Source organism: Primulina tabacum, chromosome 15 (genome assembly GCF_025594145.1).
Source record: "Primulina tabacum isolate GXHZ01 chromosome 15, ASM2559414v2, whole genome shotgun sequence".
Taxonomy (NCBI): Eukaryota; Viridiplantae; Streptophyta; class Magnoliopsida; order Lamiales; family Gesneriaceae; genus Primulina; species Primulina tabacum.
The window spans coordinates 3,802,769-3,819,337 of record NC_134564.1 but is presented as its reverse complement, the minus strand read 5'-3'; the positions used below and the strand labels follow the sequence as shown (position 1 = coordinate 3,819,337).

Genomic DNA, 16,569 nt, shown 5'->3' with positions numbered 1-16,569 from the left:
AAAGAATGAGAATTTTAATGACAGGATCTTTCACATAATATTTAGTAAAATTTTAAGATTTTAGAATTGAGAAATATTACATAATTAATTAGTAATCTTCAACATAAAATATTTATATTAAATAGTGAAAATAAGTTGTAACTTAAAAAAAAAAAAGAAGTCTATTGGCATTAAATTTAGTAAAATGACGTGTCAATCGCCCACCATACACAAAATCACTACCGAACCAAAATCAATCGACCCAACCGCACCTTCTAATCTGTGTGCTTTCAAATAAATCCTCACAAAATCAAAACCACTGCCGCCGCCATCGCCATTGCCATCGCCATGGCTCACCGTCGGCTAGCCCCTGCGCTGGCGCCGCTTCACCGATACTTCCTCTTCCACCCACAGCAACAGTCTGCCTCCCAAGTAACCGCAACCAGCTCCTTTCTAGAGCCACCACTTTCCTCCACGACTTCTTCCCATGCATCCTCTCCGCCTCAGTCTAAAACACCGGTGGACTTTAGTCCACCTTTAATTGCCATGGTGGTCATAATCGTGACGGCCTTTGTCATCATCACGTACTCCCGCCTCCTCTCCCGCCATTTCCTACATAACTACCGCCGCTACAGAAGGTGGCGTCTCCATCGCAGGGTGTATGTGCCGTCATCATCTGCCGGAGATATCGAGTCGCAACCTTATTCTTTCGACCACAACGATGCCTTCAGCGTGCTCTCGCCATATGGCCTCGACGATTCGATCATCAAAACCATTCCCCTCTCCGCGTACATTCACAAGAGTGGCTTACATGATTGCGCTGTGTGTTTGATTGAATTCGAGGAGGAAGACTATGTCCGTACACTTCCGGTTTGTTCACACGCCTTCCACATAGACTGTATAGACATATGGCTTCGTTCTCACCCGAATTGCCCGCTCTGCCGCGCGGGAATATTCCGTCAGGAGTCGCCGTTTACTCCATTAATGGCAGCAAGGATTAGACCCAGTTTAGATGAAATTCTGTTCACGAGCACGATTCTCGAGCCGTTGGCAGAAACAACGATCGAAGCGGAGGTGGTGGGGGCCGGAGAAATCACGCAGGAACCTTCGCCGAGGAGGAGTCAATCGGAAGACAGATTCAACCGCCGGGATTTCTTGTTAAAGCGATCGTACTCTTTTGGATTCGAAAGAAACATAGAATCAGAGAGATTAGTCCTGGAGCCAGTAACAGCCTCGCCGTGCAGATACCGACGAGCTCTCGGTGTCGGAGGAGGCTTCTGGTGCAAACGTCCATCTCCTTTCACCGCGCTAACAAAACATAGGGTCTTCTCCTCCCGTTACTACCGGGGCATGAAATCCCCGTTCTTTCGAAGGCGTAGTATAGGCAGCTTCCTCCCCTTATCAGAGTCAAGCTTCCGCACCTGCTTATCAAGCGGTGGAGGAGTCGGCGGCGGCGGCGGCGGCGGATGCTCCTCCCGGCGGAGCAAATCATTCGCAAGCCCAATGTTCCTGCATAGATCTCCAGGTGTGACGACGCTGTTCTCGCCAAGCCGGCTGAGGAGCGGCGACCCGGAGGCGCTTTTATCGCCGGAGAGATTGAGCGGGCGGCGACAGGGAACGGGTGTTAATTAATAGGATGTCTGAAAATTGAGTAAGAAGCATTAAATGGATGGCGAGCTGCATTTAAGAATTTTTGAGCGGTTTGCTTTCACTTGTTTGTACGTATATTATAATGAATGTTATAAATAGGATAGGGATAAGATAACTCCAACCATGTCTTTATGCTGTAATTTTAATTTCATGACATATATATTTTATTTAATTTATTTTAAAAAAATAATAATATTTACGTTAAAAATATAATTTTATATTATAAATATAAATATTTGTTTGACTTGTCTTATGAATAAAGATATATAAAATCGTTTCACGAAACACCCCATTCTTTTCTCTAATAACTTGTACATATTTATTTTTATTATCTTATTATTAAATTTACAAATTTAATTTACTATTTTGTAATTTTTCTTATTTTTAGTTTTTATTTATTTGAATACTGATGCGATGTAAAAAAAAATGTTAACTTGTCCGGTATTATATCAGTACTCTTAAAAAAACGAAAATGCATGAGCTTAGCTCAATTGGTCAGCAGCAGTGAATCTTGGAGCAATGACCAGGGATCGAGTCTCGCAAGCGGGCAGTGTGGGAGTTAAATTCCCTCCAATGAGGGGGAGAGCTCCTTGTGCGCGACGTAGCATAAGGTCTAGTTGCTGCTGGTTGGCTGAGTCACCATGATTTACCTCCTCTCACAATCCTGTCGGGCCAAGGGTGAGAGGCGCCTAAGGTGAGCGATTTCACCTTTTGGAGCAATTTATAATTTATTATTGAATGGTCGATTGGTGGTGCTTGTGATTTTGGAAACTTGGCTTCATTCATAAAATTTCTTGGCTTTTATCCATGTTGATGACTGTCTATATTCTATATTATAAATTTATAATAATATCAAGAAATAGAACCATGCAAATTTTTATTTGAAAGTCCAATATATCAGTGTGAATATTCAAAAAATGATATATAATTTGAGAAATTATTTTATAAGTGCATAGATGTAAAAGCAACCGTTATTTTATTATTTGGATAAGTATACATGAGACGATCTCGCGGTTCTATTACATGGATTGATATGGATCATAACTACATTGAAAAATAATATTTTTTAAATAAAAATTAATATTTTTTCATTGACTAGGCCGGGTCATATATCTGTCTAATAAAATTGATTTGTGAGATGATTTCATAGGATTTTTTTGTTAAATTTATCAAGGTAATTTAAAAATAATTGAACTCAATTTGAAGAAAAAATTTCCAATATAGTAATTATAAATATCATGTATAATTTATATATAAAAAAAATTACTTATCACATAGTTTTAAATTTCAATCGAAAGTTTATTCCTTTCCAAAATAATTTTAGCAAAAATTATAAAAATTTCTATTTCAACATCTTTTATTTTATTCTAATATTAACATAGAGAACACGTTTTGTATTCACTAGTGCATTGAGGTATTAGCACGGATTTAATTATTATTTTTGATTAAATTATGTTGTCGCAATCATGTTTATTTGGTTTCATTGTCTGGCTATTGCATAATAACAATATTAGAAAAAAAATTTAAATTATATAATTCAAAATATTTTATTTTTATTTTACAGTTACAAATGGGATTTATTTTGTATTCAGTAGTCTATACGACGGATTTCTAGTAGATGGAAATGAATTGGATCAACATGAATAAAATTTAACCGTATTTAGTCTTTTAATTTTCGAAATTGACACATATAAGGACACAACGAGCCATCTGCTAAAATACTCGAGCCACGCCCGAGCCAAAACCCGAGCCAACTCACCTAGGAACCCTCCTGACCAAGCCCAACCCAAAGAACCAACCCCTAAGTCGCTCAAACTCACCTGGACACTAGACCAATTCTGCATGCTGGTTGCATCTCACGCCCAAGAATCCTAGAGACACTAGGACTCTTCCAGCCACTTAACCAGCGACCACCTCGGACCATCACTGACCCTGGACCACGCCCAGCCTCGTCCCAGACCAGCCCAAGCCCTTGGACCAGCCCCTAACCCTCGCAACTCTCCTTGCACGCAACCAAGACCCATGATGCTACAACTCACTGCTCAAAGACTTCTAGTGACACCAGGGCTCTTCTTGCCAAGCCACCACCGAGCCCACCTGACCCTAACCAACGCTAGACCATGCCCAGACCCGACCCAGAACATCCCAGGCCCTAGAACCCGCGCACGAGCCACCTGGATTAGAAAACACAAGCTGCGTGTCCACCCTTGCTGCCATGCGGTTCCCTCGCGTTTTGCTCGAGCCACAGCGCACCCACTTGCACCAACCCCTGGCCCGACCACTGTCCATGACCCTAAGACCCTGATGGACTGCCCTGGCTTGCCCCTAGGCCAGCCGCAAGCCCCTCTCTCAGCCCTTCCCTCTTGCACGCTCGGGAAGAGTCCTTGCTCAAGTAGACTCTTCCCTATCCACTCCCCTTGAGCCCTATCCATGCTATGACCCTACATAAACCCAACCCACGTCTAGCCCAGGCCCCAACCCAAGCCCTGACCAACCCATGGGCCCCCATGCAAAGAAACGAGTCCATGAACCACAACATGTACACAAACCTACGGCTCCTTCTTTCCTTCTCTTCTCTACGATTCCAGCATGTTATCTTGATTATTTTATCATTTTTTGTCCCTATTCATTCATATTTTTATCATGTATTGGCAGCTCAACCCTTGGATTCATAACGTTTTTCGAATAAACGTAAAATCGCTAAAACTTTGAAAAAAACGTATCCTAACGTAAAATAATCGAACACCAATATTTTTCATGCATAAACAATTAAAACACACATATTATGATTCGTATGATGTTTAAAAGAGTTTAGGAAACGTGCGTTTGTGTTTATAACGCTCGAATATACGATCTTCGGCGAGGGTGGGACGTTGAACGACCGAACGACGAAGAACACAAGCCCTTTTCATTCCTCCTATTTTTGAAATCTGAATTGTGTGTGCAAGGTGTTTCACGGCTGATGGAGGCTGAATTATGAGGTTTAGAAGACCTAAAACACTTATTTATTATTTAATTAACATATTAATAAGCTTTGGTTTTGGGATTGCAAGCTTTGGGCCTACTTAAATTAATTAAATTAGGGCCCAATAACATTTAATTAATTAAATAATAAAAGTTTATAAAATTACTTTCCATAAAATAATATCTTTGATCTTTTAAAACTCCTTGTTTACCCAAAACCGGCTTCCCGGGAAAAAATCGAGTTCGACTCGTAAAATAACTCGAACTCCAACTTTTTTAGGACCAATAAATCATTTTTAAATCATATTAGGAAGTCTTGCCATTAGTTAAAGAAAAATACATATTCTTGTCTTGGTCGTCACAGTCTCCTTTCCCTGCCTATTATCGAGTATTCGGATAAAATCCTTAATTTTCATGTAATCATGCGTTTAGTCATTTAATAAATATCATGCTAGCATTTAAAAGAAATTAAATAAAACAATTAAGCAATTAAAATAATTTTGCATGCATGCAGTTTACGTATGTTGGTTTTCGGACGTTACAAGCCCGGTAAAACATGATCGGGTTTAGATCATGATTGGAAAGCGGTAAAGCATGACCAGGGACCAATCCATCTGGTAAAGCTTGACCGGGGATCTTATGTACTTGGTAGTGGATTTTTCCTGCCAGCCCAGTACTGTGGTTTAGTCTGATCAAGGCGCATTTATGTATGTGTCACATGCTTTGAAACATATCTCTACACAAAATGATGAAGTTATGCATGTTCAAGTATGTACTATGCAAGTATGTTTATGAAAAGTTTATGTTTATGAAAAGTTTTATGATGATGGCACGTCTACGTTTATGTTATTATGTATGTTTATGAAAAGTTTTATGATGATGGCACGTCTGCGTTTATGTTATTACGTTCAAGTTTCAAGTATGTACACTCTACTTTAAAGTTGCATGTGGTTTTATTACTTATTACTTGTTATCTCCAGTTTATACATTTGAGTCTTTAGACTCATTAGAATTAGACTTGATCGATGCAGGTGAGGACGACTATTAGGAAACTGAGGGGTGGGGACCAATGAGCCGGCTCGGTCTGTGTAGAAGGCTAAACCCGAGGACCGACTATGATTTTAAGACTTTTTGCATGTTTCAAATACTCTGATTTTCACGCTATTTTTTACGATGTTTAAACGATTACTTTTTTGCAAACTTCGTTTGTAATTGTTTTTATTTCAAATATTTTTAAACGAGCAGTTTATTTTAAAGCAATTTGAATGTTTATTATTTATTTAAGAAAAATTTTATTTTTTTCCCGCAAAATTTCAAGTAGTTTAAAAAATAAATAAATAAAAGTACGCTACGTTTCAGGCTTGGTCAGAAAATCAGCTATGTTATCTTTTGTATGGATCTTCTGCATATCCACACTTTCTTCTACTACTTCTCGCTTCAAGTGAAATTGGACTCCAATGTGTTTAGTACATATTGCCTCCTTACAAGCTTGAGTAGCTGCCATGTATTCTGCCTATGTTGTAAATAACGACACAACTGTCTGCAGCTTTGAAACCCAGCTTACTGCTCTCCCTGCAAGTGTAAACACATAACCAGTAGTAGATTTCCTCTTATCAAGATCATCTGCATAATTTGAATCGACATAGCCCCTGAGTGTAATATCCGATCCTCCATAACATAATGCAGCATTCGAGGTACCCTTAATGTATCTAAGAATCCTCTTGACAGTGCTCCAATGCTCTCGTCCAGGATTCGTCTTATACCGACTAACTGCTCCCACTTCTTGAGCAATGTCCAGTCTTGTACAGATCATGGAGAACATCAAACTTCACAATGCTGATGCATATGGTTCTCGAGATATCTCCATCCTCTCTGCTTCACTGCTAGGACACATCTCGGAGGATAACTTGAAGTTAACAGGAAGAGGGATCGATATTGTCATGCTATCTTGCATGTTGAAGCGTTGCAAGACTTTCTTCAAATAATTTTTCTGGGAAAGCCAAATCTTTTTGTTACTTCTGTCTCGGTTAACTTGCATCCCTAGAATTTTGTTTGCTGGTCCCAAGTCCTTAATATCAAATTCCCTAGCCAACTGTGCCTTCAATCCTTGGACCTGAATCTTTGTTGGGGCCTGCTACCAACATGCCATCCACATACAACAGCAAAATGATATAATCATCACTAGACCTTTTGAAATATGTACAAGGGTTTGCAGTCAGTCTGTTGTATCCAAGACTCATTCTCTTGTACCAACACCTCGGCGCTTGTTTGAGACCGTACAGAGATTTGTTCAACCTGCAAACCAAGTTCTCTTTGCCTTTTTCCACAAAATCTTCTGGTTGGAGCATATATAGATTTCTTCTTCAAGATCTCCATGAAGAAATGTTGTTTTCATATCTAGCTGTTCTAGATGTAGGTCAAACACCGGACATAATACCAAAACTACTCTGACTGTTGTAAGCCGAACCACAGGAAAAAATATCTCATTGAATTCAATGCCTTCTTTATGAGCATACCCTTTTACCACCAATCTAGCACGATATCGCTCCACTTGGTTATTGTCATCACGCTTGATCTTATACACTCATATGTTACCAATGGCTTTCTTCCTTAGTGGTAGTGTAACAAGATCCCAAGTTTTATTCATGTCTATTGCCTCCAACTCTTCTTGCATTGCTATCATCCACAAGGATACATCCGAGCTTTGAGTAGCCTCGTGGAAACTCGATGGCTTATCATCCTCTAATAATAGACAATATGCAATATTGCTTTCAGTGACATAATCTGAAAGCCAAACTGGTGGTCTTCTGTCTCGAGTTGACTGCCTCACATTGAAAACTTCAGAATCAACATATTCTTGTTCTTCGTGCTCTGGTACTGCTTCACAAGAAACTTGACATTCGCTCGTCTTATGTTCCACCTGAAATATAGTACTTTCTGAATTCAATGTGCATTTTTCTCCCTTTACTTTATCTTTCTCGAAGATAACATCTCTGCTGATGACCAGCTTGTGGACAGTAGGATCCCACAAGCGAAACCCCTTAACTTCATCAGCATAACCAAAGAAGATACATTTTCTGGATTTCGAATCCAACTTCGATCTTTTTTGTTCATTGTACAGAACGTACACATGACTTCCAAATGTATGCAAATGAGAATAATCTGTCGGCTTTCCGGTCCACATTTCCATCGTAGTCTTCAGATCAATCGCCACTGAAGGAGAATGATTGATAATATAACAAGCGGTTTTGATTGCTTCTGCCCAAAATGACTTGTCTAGACCCGCAGTCCTCAACATAGCTCTTGTTCTGTCCAACAAGGTTCTGTTCATCCTCTCCACCACTTCATTCTGTTGAGGTGTGTAAGCCATCGTGAATTGTCTTTCAATGCCCTCATGTTAACAATATGCATCAAATTCGTCACAGGTATATTCTTCTCCATTGTCAGTCCTCAAACACTTGATTTTCTTTTCTGAATCAAGTTCAATCTGGGATTTGAAATCTTTGAAGATCTGGAAAACATTTAATTTCTTCTTGATCGGATACACCCAACATCTTCCTAGAGAAATCGTCAATGAACGAGACAAGGTATCTCGCTCCTCCTAGGGATACAATCGGTGCTTGCCAAACATCCGAATGAATCAGCTCCAATATACTTTTGCTCGTGGCAGTAGAAGTGCCAAACTTTAATCTATGTTGTTTACTGGTAACACAGTGCTCACAAAAAGGTAGTGACGCTTTTGTAAGTCCCGACAGCAACTTCCATTCTGAGAGAATTTTCAACCCCCGTTCTAACATATACCCGAGCTTTCTATGCCATAACACTGTTAATTCTTCTCCTGAACCAATTGATGCAACAGCTAGTTCTGCCTCTTTGTGTGTTTCTCCCAAAAGTACATACAGATTTGCAGCAACATTTTCCGCATTCATAACTACAAGCGCACCTTTCACAATTTTCATGATCTCGTTCTCGATACGTGTTTTGCACCCGATATCATCTAATTGCCCCCAGGTCAAAAGATTCTTTGTCAGCCCTTTCACATGTCGTACCTCCTGTATGGTGCGAATAGTGTCGTCAAATATTTTAATTTTGATAGTACTGACCCCAGCGATTTTCATTGTTCGTGTGAATACGCGTTAAAAATGCGTTATTTCCGTTTAAATCATCTGCCCAACTTTGACAAATCAATTGCCAATCAGCCGCCCAACTTTGATAAATCTCCCGACATGCAAGGGCAAATTTACTGTAGGACCGGAGGGGGCCACGGCCCCTCTGAATTTCTTTAAAAAAATTATTACTAATAAGATATATTTTATTATTTAATATATATATTATTTGACCCATCAAAATTTAAAGTATCTATAATTGGTCTAATGGTTAAAGACTTTCGAGGTTTACACATATGATCCGTGTTCTATTCTTCTTATACGCTGTTTTTTGACATTGTTCTGCAATTTTTTTTTTTGAAAACCTAAATAACGAGCTTCTACAAAGGCTCAACTTAAAACCTTCATAGTTGGTTAATACAAACACAATAAAGAAAGCCATTTGAAATAATAACCTAACGTAACATTTTGCAAAACATCTGCTATATTTTCGACTGACGAGTGAAATATTGTGGGACGCGAGTTCGGAGACACATCGGAAGAAAAGCCGAGGATTCTTGGAATTTTTTCCGACGTTCAGGAATTGAGGTAGACCGACCCCCCCAAACATATCATTCTGGATCCGTCCCTACCGACATGCTTTTAATGCTCCTGCCGACATCTAAAGGGATTAGCAAGTAGGGAATATAGCCCCATAAAACTCACATAATAGAACCTTACAGGTGCCAATTCTTTTTTTTAGTTATTTCGATCTGTTGGCTTAATTGTACGAATAATTGTTGCTAGATTAGATGCTAAACATAGTACTTTAACTATAATGATTTTCCTTGCATAAATGTTCATTGATTGATGAGTGAAGAATGCAAAAAAATTCATAAAAGAAATTTTTTATGACTTTAAAGAAGATTTAAGTCATTTTATGAATTTAAACCTGAAAGTTTAAAATTTCCAACCTTAACTATATATATGATTGGGATTTCAATCAAAGTCTTACATTGAACATATATAGAGAAGATCATGAACTTATTAGTTGGAAGCTATCTTCATCGGTATGAGGTATCTTGGGTAAATTCCAAAAAACAAATTCACGAGGGCTTAGATCCAAACTGGACAATATCATATGATTTTGAAAGTATGTGACTTTTATTATTCAATAAATGGTATTAGAGTCATGGTCGAGATCGAGTCATGTGGGTGAATCCTAGGATACTTAAACGAAGGATATGAGGACTCTCAATAAGTCCGTGATGAGATAGAGACAGGTGGTACTCCAAATATTTCACATAAGGCGCATGCTCCCAATGCAGTGAAAAAGAGTAACCTAAATTTATTATCCTCCAAGTGGAGAGGATAGACGGATTGACTTGAGGAGAGGCCTGAACCATGAGAACAATGGTGGTCTTTAGTTTGATGAGAGAATTATTGAGAATTCAACCAAAGTCTCACATTGAAAATACACGAGGAAATGATAGATTAATAAGATAAAATGATACATTCATTGGTATGAGGTCTTTTAGATAAAGTCCAGAAAAAAATCTATGAGATTTATTTTCAAAGTGGACTAATATCATATCATTATGGATATATGTATGTTATATTCTACAACATATATGTATATGAAACGGGAATGATAATGCGAACTTACAATGGATTAATTTAACTAATGAGACTGACGTGAATTACATAAAATTATTCTGACTTTAAATTAAGTCATATAGATATGAGAACTACAACGTGAGACACAAAATTATTTTAGATTAATAGTAATGTAATTTTAAATTACATATTTATACTTGGATTTCGTTGACGCGGTTGAAGATATCAACTTTGGACCGTAAAAAATAAAGTATGTTGTGATCGAGTAATATATATATGACAAATATCAGTGTCCATTTGATAGAGTATTGATTAATTTGAGTGAAAACATATGTCTACGTGCCTTCCTTGAGTTGACGTGACGCACAAGACATTTATAATTGGTATATTGATGTATAAATAAATATTTTGCAACACATATCATTTATACATACAATGATGCATGATATACACTTTGAGTTATAATTCTTGGATACCTTGATATGATTGGATTTTTATTGATTCTAGGGTTAGAACACGATAATGTTTGGCATTATGTGACCCATAAAGATATAATCATTTGCGGCCTTTATGATTGATGGGTTGATATTTGGGATTTGATGACGTTTTTTCTAACGCTATCATATGAATATTCTCATATACTTAACTGAGGTTGGTGTGTCTGCTCAAACTTTGATGATTTGATAACGATTCAATTGATTCGGACACATGCTCAGTGGATGAGCAACTGGCCTGATACCTTCACGACATGAATGCATTGCATATTATATATCATTTTACAAAAACATTTTGTATTGAATATGATTGTTTCATACGGGGAGTTTGCTCACTCCTAAGAGGGGCTACTATTCTCTTTGTGTGTGGACAATGACAAGTATCACTGGTCTTAGCAGACTATAGATAATATTTCTGGAATGAACCACACTTGAGATTATTTGATAGTGTCTATCCCAATATATTTTTATAAATATACCTGGACATGTCCTTGAAATTATAAAATGTTTGCATATATTTATTTTTCTTTAATTAATTTTGTGGACATTTTTATTATTTGATGGTTGTAAACAAGATGTTTAATCAAACTATTTTAAGTATTGAAATTACAATCAATTAATGATTTTGGGCTCATGTTAAATGAAAATTTTAAAATGGTTTCCGTTCTAATTAATTAATAAAATCAAATTTTGTGGTAATAATTATTATAAGAGTTAAATGTCCTCACACCCGATATGACATAGTTTTTCTCTCTTTCTTTTTTTTGAAGGTAAACTCGTAACTTTATTGATTAAAATAATCTATTACAAGATTAACCAACCAAAAGAAAAATTCACCATTCATTCAAACAAAAAGAGAAGGCGAAGAACAAGCAAAACGAGCAATATTATGAGCAACATTATTCGACGATCGACAGACATGAATGCATTCAGAGATCGCAGGTCTCTTCAATCGCTCCTTGATGTCCGTTGCACAAATTCCAATATAGCCAAGATCATCTTGTTCGGTAGTGACTGCTTGCACTGCCAATAGAGAATCAGATGCTACTTGTACATCAGAAAAACCTTTATCGTAGAGAAGAAGAATTCCTTCCCGGATCGTCAGTAATTCACCATGTACTACTGACAAGGGTTGGTTTATCTGCTTACCAAAAGCCAACAGCAAACGTCCTTGATTGTCTCGAACTACCCCACCAATACTAAATTTGTGACTCTCCATGTTCACAGCCGCATCCACATTAAGCTTGAATGAGCAATGCCTTGGCGGTGTCCATATCTTCTCTTGATTTCCTTTCAAAGGTATATCAGCTATTTTCTCTTTTTTTCTAGTGTTGCGAAAATCGGATAAAAGCGTTGTGCTCCAGGAAACATCAGCGGCTAGTGGTTTCTTCTTATCGCTATGGAGAAAATTTTGCTTCTCACGCCAAACTGCCCATGTGTGACTAGCAAGTTCTCAAAGTCTGACTTAGATAATTGCTCTTTCAACCACAGACAAAGTTCCAAGGTGCAAGATTGTGAGCCACCTTGTAGGATAGGAGCAAATAGAGTGTTCTTCTACAAATGTTTGATTGCAGCGCAGAAAAAAAGAGCATGGCAAGTTGAATCCATCGGGAAGTTGCACAAACTACAAGATTCATTGACCGGCATATCGTCGGAATACAATCATGTGAGATATTCCACCAAAATATACGTATTTTCGGCGGAATAGATAGGTTCCAAATAAAGGACCATCATTCTTCATTAGGATGCACCAACTGATGTACTGGAGTTAAGAATAACCCACGTTGAAGTCGGCACCCATATTTTACTGTATACCGGCCCTCGGCATCATATTTCCAGAATAAGGAGTCACGCACCCCAGTATCATTCAGTGGGATTTTGAAAATTTCACCAGCTACATAAGGATTGAAGCTGGCAGATATCAAATCCGTATCCCACCCTCCATTTCGAATCAGCGTACTAACAGACTGCTCTCGATCCCAAGTAGCGCTCGAATCGCAGAGTTTATTTTACGTGCTTGGTATCCAATGGTCCTCAAAGATATTAATACTATTTCCATCACCCACTCTCCAAATTAATCCCTTCACCAGGATTTCTCTACTCCATAAGATCGATCTCCAAATGTATGAGGGATTATTGCCCAAGCTTGCTTGTAACAACGGACCATGTCTAAAGTACCTTCCTTTCAAAACTCTACCAACTAGAGAGTCAGGACACCAAATGATGCGCCATAATTGTTTGGCTAGCAAAGCTCTATTAAATTCAGCTAGTTTCCTGAATCCAAGGCCCCCTACCTTTAGGTTGGCATAGGAAATCCCAAGATCGCCAATGCAATTTCCTCTTACCATTATCAACTCCCCACCAAAAATTCGTACATTCCCGTTCAATATTATCACAAACCAGGGTGGGTATCCTGAAGCAAGACATAGCAAAGGTGGGAACAACTTGAAGAATCGATTTAATTAGTATCTCTTTCCCCCCAGTGGAAAACCATTTGTTACCCCCACCCCTGGATTCTCTTGATCACTCTATCCGTCAGATATTTAAATTGAAGTCTCTTGCTTCTAAAAGATTTGGTCGGGAGTCCCAGATATAAATCATGCTGTTGGAAAACAGGAATAGTCAATATATTCTTTGTCGTATCCATTAGCAATAAATGAGTATTGGGGCTGAAAGATAGGGTTGACTTATCATAATTGACTAGCTGTCCCGAAGCCTTTTCATAAATGGATAAACACTCCTTCACCCGTGCTCCTGCCTCCATTGTCGCTCTAAAAAACACCAGACTGTCATCTGCAAAGAACATGTGAGAAACTGATGGGCTAGTAGGTGCTATTTTTACTCCCCGGAATAAACCCCTGTGTTCATATGCATTAAAGAGTGAAGAAAGACCACGAGCACACAATACAAAGAGATAGGGAGAAAGTGGGTCTCCCTGACGCAATCCGCGGGTTGGTTTAATAGGGCCTGCACTTCCTGGTTTATTCTGAAATAATATGAGACAGATTTGACACAATTCATCACCCTCTCAACCCAACTATACTCAAAACCCAGTCTGATAATCATCTGCTGGAGAAACTTCCATTCCACTCGGTCATAGGCTTTACTCATGTCCAGTTTAAGAGCAGCATAACTGGCCTAAATCGATTGGTAAGAGACCGTGAGACAATTTTGTAGCAGACATTACATAAACTGATTGGACGAAACTCTTTCATAAGCATCGGATTTTTTGTTTAAGGAATGAGAGCGACAAGCGTGTCATTCCAAGCCTCGAGTGGAGCATCCTCGTTGAGCACCCGGACTACAGCATCTGTAACATCCCCACCAACTACATCCCAAAATTTCTGGTAAATGAGAGCAGATAATCCATAGGGGCTAGGGGCTTTATCAGGGTGCATATCAAACAAAGCACGTCTAACCTCATTTGCAGTGAATGGAGCACATAGTATATGATTCGTCTAATTATCAATCTTCGGCTCAACAATGGCCAGAACTCTTCCAATCTCATCGTCTGATGGGCTAGACGATGTGAATAAAGAATCAAAATAATCTAGAACAATGGCCGAAATTCCTTCCCTATCTGTACACCAGTCCCCATGGCTTGAGATCAAACCAGTTAATAAATTCTGATTTCTCCGACAAGAGGCTCTCGAGTGGAAGTATTTAGTATTTCGATCCCCTTCTTTGAGCCAAGATATTCTACTTCTTTGTCTCCAATACATCTCCTCCTGGGTTGTTAAGTCCTCTATTTCCCTTTCTAGGCTTTTATTTGAATCACATTATCGGCCCACTGTGCACTTGTTCTCAAATGATTCAGTTCCGTACGTCTAGATTTCAGTCATTTTGGTACTCGACGAAGCCTCTCTGCATCCCAAATGGTCAGTGAATTTTTGCAAGAAGCCATACGCTCCACGAGAGACACATTAATATCTCGGTTACCCCACCCTTGCTCTACCACCTCCCTGCACTCGTCTTCCATCAACCATCTTTTTTCAAACCGAAATGGCAACCCCGGGTTCCTTTTACCTGCTCGGGAGTGAATCCTTACGTCATGTAAATTCATGCAAATTGGTCTGTGATCTGAATGATAGAACTCCAATGAGAGTGCTCGAGCCGCTGGGAATAGCATGCGCCACTTCAGATTTGCCACAAATCGATCGAGTCTTTCGAAAATAATATTGTCTGAATCTCTTTTGTTAACCCATGTAAAAAACTCGCCTGTACCGTGTAAGTCTTGGAGTTCACATAGTTCGAGTGCTTCTCGGAATGCTTGCATCTGTCTCGGCACTCGTCTATTACCACCCAGCTATTCACTATCATAACACATTTCATTGAAGTCCTCACCTACAAGCCAAGGTAAATCTCTGAGCTCTGCTATGTTTTTAAGGCGCTGTAGAAGTTCCCAAGAGAAATGGCGCATGGGCACTTCAGGATGTCCATAAAATCCAGTGAAGCGCCAAATTTGTTCCGACTCTTGGACAAGGCAATCTATATGTCCATTTGAGTATGATTTAATAGTGACGACTGCTAATTCATGCCAAAATACTGCAAGACCTCCACTCCGACCTCTACAATCCACCATAAAGCTCCTTGAAAAATCCAACTTATGTTTCCACCAACTGCAATTAGCCTATCTCATTTTGGTTTCACACAAAAATAAGAGAGTGGGTCTCTTTTCAGCGACGAGGCGCCGTAATTCCCAGAATGCTCGGGGGTTCCCAAGCCCCCGAGTATTCCAAGTTATTATATTCATGGAGACCGGCGGGGTTTCAATGCAACCGCCGCCGCATTATCATTCACAGTTAGAGCCTCTTCATCATTCCATGCTCGTTTCTTATTAGGGCTGTTGTACTCCTCAGATTCTGTACCATAACTTTCCAGCAGCTGTCTCTTCGCACCTATACCAGAAAATGAGTCCGAAGCATGAGGAGTTTTCGAACTCTTTTCTCTTGCCCTTCTTTTCCACTTCTTCGATTCCGTTGTAGACTTTTTCTTGTCTGTATCCCAACATTTGCCAAATCTGTTAGTACTGGTTTCTCAACTTGCCCAACAATTTGAGGCTGTTCGGATGGTTGTTTGAACATCCGAGCTGGGATATTTGTGAGATCCACTCTTTTTTTTCCCCATTTAGTGCCGTACTCCCCACCGCATGCTGAGTTATCATACGATTGTCCTTATGCTGATATTCATTAGTTATAATCCTAGTCCCGTTGATATCTAATTCCAGGTGAGTCAAGGCTTGAGAGTCAGGCTGGTTCTAATCTTCCGAAGAATTCTCATCATTTCGTGGACCATCTTGTTTAACCCCACCAGTTCTACTGCCCCGGACACTCCCTACGTGGGAAGAGGCCCTCATCCACTCTCCAAAACCCAGATTCACTTTGTTAGCTAATTCTTCATCACAGTCTCGAAGTGAGTGGCCTAATCTTCCACACGCATAACAGAAATCTGGAAGCTTTTCATACACAAGTAAAATAATGGTGTCCTCTTCCTCCCTCATGACACTAATATGCATGCATTTTCTCAGCGGCTTTGTGATATCAAGACGGATTCTAATTCTGGCAAAGCGACCCAGGCAAATCCCATTCTCTCCTCGATCCACCTCAATAACCTGCCCTATCCGACGACCAAACTTTGTTAATAGATCTTCATGCATAAACGCTCATGGAATATTATGAAGTTGAACCCATATATTTGTTTCCTTAAAGGACATGGATCTTGGATTGCTCAACCCATTCAATTCTTTAAACACCAGGAGGTTTCGAGAAAAATTCCAAGGT

The 16,569-nt window shown here is 39.2% G+C and overlaps 3 protein-coding genes across 3 annotated transcripts; 1 reads left to right on the top strand and 2 right to left on the bottom strand.

The window, feature by feature from the left end:
* Nucleotides 1-145: 145 nt before the first annotated feature.
* LOC142527689 (RING-H2 finger protein ATL65-like) lies at nt 146-1,801 on the top strand. The gene has a single exon (XM_075632579.1). It carries the CDS (start codon nt 328-330, stop codon nt 1,609-1,611), a length of 1,284 nt encoding a protein of 427 aa, XP_075488694.1. The 5' UTR covers nt 146-327; the 3' UTR covers nt 1,612-1,801.
* Nucleotides 1,802-11,633: 9,832 nt separating this feature from the next.
* On the bottom strand, nt 11,634-13,137 carry LOC142525796 (uncharacterized). Its single transcript, XM_075630087.1, has 2 exons — nt 12,968-13,137; nt 11,634-12,231 (listed from the first exon to the last, which is right to left on the bottom strand). The coding sequence occupies exons 1-2, from the start codon at nt 13,135-13,137 to the stop codon at nt 11,634-11,636; spliced, it is 768 nt and encodes a 255-aa protein (XP_075486202.1).
* Nucleotides 13,138-13,286: 149 nt separating this feature from the next.
* Nucleotides 13,287-14,775, bottom strand: LOC142525795 (uncharacterized). Its single transcript, XM_075630086.1, has 4 exons — nt 14,729-14,775; nt 14,041-14,203; nt 13,833-13,927; nt 13,287-13,647 (listed from the first exon to the last, which is right to left on the bottom strand). The coding sequence occupies exons 1-4, from the start codon at nt 14,773-14,775 to the stop codon at nt 13,287-13,289; spliced, it is 666 nt and encodes a 221-aa protein (XP_075486201.1).
* Between the last annotated feature and the right edge of the window lie 1,794 nt (nt 14,776-16,569).

Excerpts from the sequence above, each read along its gene's own strand:
- LOC142527689 (XM_075632579.1), top strand. The coding sequence starts at position 328 with ATGGCTCACCGTCGGCTAGCCCCTGCGCTGGCGCCGCTTCACCGATAC.
- LOC142525796 (XM_075630087.1), bottom strand. The coding sequence starts at position 13,137 with ATGGTAAGAGGAAATTGCATTGGCGATCTTGGGATTTCCTATGCCAAC. Across the intron at positions 12,232-12,967 it reads GGTAGAGTTTTGAAAGGAAG|TCACACATGGGCAGTTTGGC; the intron begins GTACTTTAGACA and ends AGAACTTGCTAG.
- LOC142525795 (XM_075630086.1), bottom strand. The coding sequence starts at position 14,775 with ATGGTTGATGGAAGACGAGTGCAGGGAGGTGGTAGAGCAAGGGTGGG. Across the intron at positions 13,928-14,040 it reads AGGCTTGGAATGACACGCTT|GCCAGTTATGCTGCTCTTAA; the intron begins GTCGCTCTCATT and ends CAATCGATTTAG. Across the intron at positions 13,648-13,832 it reads ATTATCAGACTGGGTTTTGA|GGGTTTATTCCGGGGAGTAA; the intron begins GTATAGTTGGGT and ends ATATGAACACAG.